Here is a 4,958-nt window from a genome sequence, read left to right as displayed (position 1 = left end):
GCGAAATCGTGCTTTTTAGCAGTTTGTGCAAGGCTGACTGATGTTGGAGCGGTGTTCTGGGTACACGTTTTTAGGCAGTCTCCCCCCGCTGCACAGCACGCACCTCATACTCCCTGCACTGCTGCGTTTTTGCTGCACCCGCTCAGGTTAGTCCGCCTGGATACGCGTGCTTGGCCCACAGGCTGGGTCTAAACTTCATCACAACTCGCAGCAGTGTTTGCGGCAAACCCTCCTTCGACGTGTGCTTGGTTTTGTCGAAACGCCCGGTGTTTTGCAACAACTCCCTCACAGTATGCCGCACCCTTACCAAGTAACAGACGTGCGCTGGTTCAAGCGCTTGCGGGTCTAATTCACTTGAGCCAGAAGATTGCATGTTGACATGCTGCGAGCATGGGGCCAGCACCCATGGCGGGCGTTTGGGTTGGGCGAGCGTTTTCGTGCGTCCCTCACAGTGTTCAACTTTGCCATATCAACTGTCTCTAGCTACGGCTGCCTTGTTCCACCGGGCCTGCTCTGCAGCCGCCAACAGCTGCGGTTACCTCAACTCATCAACCGACACGGTCGTGAGCGACACACGCAGCAGCTGCTCGCCAGTGACCGTGTCGAGTCGCCAAGGCAGTGTATCGATGCTCTCGAGGCATAACGTACGCGCGTTCAAGGGTAATGTCTATTTGAGGCTATTGATAAACCGCGACCGGCCCCCGGTGGGCGATCCAAGCTCATAGATCACAAAACCGAACGTGTGCGCGACCCTAACGACATCTCAACGAATCAGGGCAGTGAAAAATGCTGCCGCAAATCAAGGGCTTGGCCCGGGATGTGAGCGCCCTGAAGGTTGGCTTCAGGGAGCTGGACAACTTAGTGAAGGCGATCGGGGAGTGCAAGAGCAAGGCTGAGGAGGACCGCATCATATTAGCGGAGCTGGAGACTCTCAAGCAGCGCCTGAGTGACCCCAAGCTGGACAGATCGCGCGGGCGTGAATACATGGTCCGCGTTATGTACTGTGAAATGCTGGGCCACGATGCCAGCTTCGCGTACATCCCGTGCCTGCAGTTTGCCAGCGACACCAACCTGCTGACGAAAAAGGTGGGGGCGCATGCGCGCGTGCAGCATCAGCGATGGCACGCAATGCGCGCCGCAGCGCCGCTTCCCTTCCGTGCGCGCGAGCGCTTTGCACGCGCATGTGCCGTTGTTGTCTCCGCTACCCACACATGCAGCCCCAGCAGACCCGGCTACGCTCGCCCCAGCCCTCGCCCAACCGCCTCACCTCCCTCGACAAGCCCTCGCCGCCCAATTCGCACTCTGCATGCACACACCCCCACGGCTGGCACCCCCCAGGCCGCCTACCTGGCCCTGACCCAGCTGCTGGACTACAAGCACGAGCTGGTGCTGCTGCTGGTCAACACGCTGCTGTCTGACCTGAAGAGCGACAACTTTGTGGTGTGCTGCAGCGCGCTCGTGGTCACATGCAAGCTGATAGGACCGGACCTGGTCAACGCGGTCTACCCCATAGTGGTGCGCGGGGCACACGCACATGGAATTAGGAGGCAGTGTTGGCTTGCAGATGGGCGGGGGGCAGGCCGCACGGTGCGCGGGCTGCGGCATGGGGCAGAGTTTGTCGCTGTGCAGCCGCTGGTTTGGGGGTGGGGTTGTTGAGGGCGGCTGCGGAGCTGAGGGGCGTCCCGGGGCGCGCAGGCATCGTGCGCATGCACAGCGGCTGCGCCGGCAGTGGCGATGGCAGTGAAGGCGCAAGGGAAGGTCTGACAGCGGGCCCAGCGGCTGCTGGCACGGCCAAGGCCGGAGGAAAGGGGAGATGCGTGCGGCAGGAGCAGCATGCTGCGGGGAGGCGCACCGCCAGGACCGCCTGCGAGCAGCCCGTCGCTCGCAGGCGCCCAGCGCCCTCACGGCCGCGGACCTTGCGCGTCCTGTCGCCTGATTGCCTTCCAAGCCCTCCTACGGGCACCGCAGCCTCGTTCTTTGAGCCCGTTCCTACAAAAGGAGCCCGGGCCAGGCCAACAGCAGGCCGACACCCTGCCATTTCTCACACACAACCCTCATCCCTCCCCATTCTCCCCTCCCCCATGGCCAGATCAACCGCCTGACGCACCCCAAGGAGGCTGTGCGCAAGAAGGCGGTGATGGCCCTGCACCACTTCATACGCCTGGACCCCCACAGGACGGGGCCGCTGCAGGGTGCGCGGGGCACCTCTGCCCGTGGCGGCCGCGCTCCCCAGCCCTAGCGCGGGGCGGGGCGCGGCGGCCGCCACGCGGGCCGAGGGCGGCCGCGACGCCGCGCAGCGGCGGCACGAGACGAGTGGCGCTGTGCGCTGTGATCGCGCGAGGCGGCGTGATGAGGGGGATGACGGGCCCGGCCCGCCCCGCTCAAGAACCTCACTGGTTCATTTCCTGTGATGTGCAGACCGACCGCTCCTCCCTCATCCTCTTGCCACCAATCCCCAAACCTTCCACTCCTCCCTCGTTTTCACGCTGCATACATCCCAAACCCCCACCCATCATCGTCCCCCCCCCCCCAATCAGACCATGACGTGGACAAGCACCTGCGCACCGCGCTGTGCGACAAGGACCCGGGGGTCATGGTGGCGGCGCTCTGCGCGCTGCAGGAGGTTGCGGCCATCAACCCCGCGCCCTACCGCGCCCTCATCCCCAGCCTCACCAGCATACTCAAGCAGGCGAGGACTTTTTTGAGGCGGGCACAGCTCTTGGTGCAACACATATGGCTGCTGAAGTGTGTCAGGTTGCGGAGGTCCCACCAAATGCTGGCACTGACACCTCTTCTCTTTTGTGCGTGGGCGATATGAACGCACCAATGCAGCTGAAAGTTTCTCCGCTACAGTTGTGGGCAGGAAGCTCACCTCACCCCATCCATGTCAGCCCCACCTACCCCGCTGATGACGCCCCCCCCCCCCAGGTGGCTGAGCACCGCCTGCCCAAGTCGTACGACTACCACCGCTTCCCAGCCCCCTTCATACAGGTGCGCGGGGCGCGGCCGCAGGGAAGCCAGGAGGGCAGAGGGAGGGCCTGGCGAGAAGGGCGCATGGGATGGGTGCATGGGGTTTGGGTATGCAGAGGGCGAGGCTGGGACACAGCAGCAGGCCGCTGGCCCTTGGCAGGCAAATCGCATAAAAAAAACACCTGACTATCAACCATAACAGCGACGCTTGCAACGTTACACATATTCAAACCTACGTTTTCCACACACGCGCGCCCTGTCCCCCCCACCCCCAAAGATCAAGCTGCTGCGCGTTCTGGCCAAGCTGGGTGCGGGCGACAAGGCGGCGTCAGACAACATGGCGGCGGTGGTGGCGGGGGCGCTGAAGCGCGCCAGCGGGGGCCAGACCATCGGGAATGCTATCATATATGAGGCCGTCAGGTGGGGCGCGCGTGGCTCGCTTGTATGGGCGCGTATGGGCGCGTGTTCACGGGCGGGCGCATACAGCGTATGTGTTGCGTGCAAGGAAGCACGGGTGTGTGCAGGGCTGTGGGCATGGCCGCACCTCTGGCCGTCTCGTGCTGCCAGCCCGCATCATCTCGCCCCCTGGCTCATGCTGGAAGACCGCCTCTCACACCTCCAGCACCCAAACCAGCACCCAAAACAGCATCCAAGCCAGCATCCAAACCAGCGCTCATTCTAAGGTCCACCACGCCTCCACCCCACCCCCCAACCCAGGACCATCACCGCCATCTACCCGAGCCCCCAGCTGCTGGCCGCGGCGGCGGAGGCCGTGACGGGCCTGCTGCGCTCCAGCAGCCACAACTTGCGGTACTGCGGCCTGGACGCCCTGGCAGGCATCACGCGCACCAGCCCCAAGTACGCCATGGAGCACCAGGTGCGGGGGGCTTGCATTTTTTTTGGTTTGGGGGAGTGCGTAACGGGGCCCTTCGGACCCCATGTATGTGGGTTGTTCCGGTTCCGGTCTTCATCGGGCGCTCGTGCCGTGAGCAGCAGGCTTCGGTGTGTGTTTGGATGTGCCCTCGGGCAGCGTCACTTGGGACGGGCGCGTGGTGGGACACGCGACGATGCCTTGCATCAATCTTGGTGGTATACGCTGCCGGCGCCCTGGCGTCGCGTCCATCGTGGCCGGCGCCCCTGCTGACGTCGCTCGACCATCCCCGACGTGGCGCCGCTCACCAACCCCTGTCGGGCGGTCGCCATCCGCGGCCTGGCGCGTCTCGCCGTCCCTCCCCGCACGACGGTCAATAATGACGTCACCACACTCACCCTAAACCCTGCACCCTATACCCTGCCCCCTAAAACCCTTAACCCCCCCTCCCCTCCCCAAAAGGTGGCCGTCATTGACTGCCTGGAGGACCCCGATGACACCCTCAAGCTCAAGACACTGGAGCTGCTGGCCACCATGACCAAGGCCAACAACGTGCAGGTGGGGGGGGTCGAGGGGGCGCGCTCCGCTCACGCCAGTTGTATCGGCTGGTGCGGTGCTCCCAGGCGGCTCTGCGAGTGGTGAATTGAGCGTGCCGCCGGCGATGGGGAACCGCGCAGCTGCCTGCGCGGAACAGGCTTCCCTTCAACCTGTCAAGTTGAACCTGCCTGTGTGACGCACCTCGTCCCTCCTCCCCATCGCACACGCAAGCCGTGGACAAACATTCACACACACACACACACACACACACACACACACACACACACACACACACACATACACACTCACGCGCACACTCACACCCCCCACCCCAGGTCATCGTTGAGCGGCTGATGCTGTACCTCAAGGGCTGCAGCGACGAGCACGTGCGGCGAGACATTGCGACCAAGGTGCGGCGGGGCGGCCCTTTGAGAATGAGCCCCCTTCCAACCCTAGCCACTACGCAGACCGCGTGTGTGGCGATGTGCTGTGTCTATGTCTCCGAAGCGTTGCTCACGCTGCCTGGGTCGCGCGGGGCTTCAGTCTCTGGCTAGGGCCTCCCATGCCCCCCCCCCTGCGC

At 64.0% G+C, this 4,958-nt stretch overlaps 1 protein-coding gene across 1 annotated transcript; it reads left to right on the top strand.

The window, feature by feature from the left end:
• Nucleotides 1–786: 786 nt before the first annotated feature.
• On the top strand, nt 787–4,932 carry MNEG_8336 (AP-4 complex subunit epsilon-1; the record flags this gene model as incomplete). Its single annotated transcript, XM_014043190.1, has 10 exons — nt 787–1,086; nt 1,339–1,515; nt 2,090–2,192; nt 2,538–2,722; nt 2,929–2,991; nt 3,248–3,390; nt 3,688–3,847; nt 4,304–4,399; nt 4,714–4,788; nt 4,846–4,932. The coding sequence occupies 10 exons, from the start codon at nt 787–789 to the stop codon at nt 4,930–4,932; spliced, it is 1,389 nt and encodes a 462-aa protein (XP_013898644.1).
• Between the last annotated feature and the right edge of the window lie 26 nt (nt 4,933–4,958).

This window comes from Monoraphidium neglectum, assembly GCF_000611645.1.
Source record: "Monoraphidium neglectum strain SAG 48.87 unplaced genomic scaffold scaffold01572, whole genome shotgun sequence".
In the NCBI taxonomy this organism is placed as follows: Eukaryota; Viridiplantae; Chlorophyta; class Chlorophyceae; order Sphaeropleales; family Selenastraceae; genus Monoraphidium; species Monoraphidium neglectum.
The sequence above is the reverse complement of the archived record's forward strand: the minus strand, read 5'-3'. Positions and strand labels throughout refer to the sequence as shown.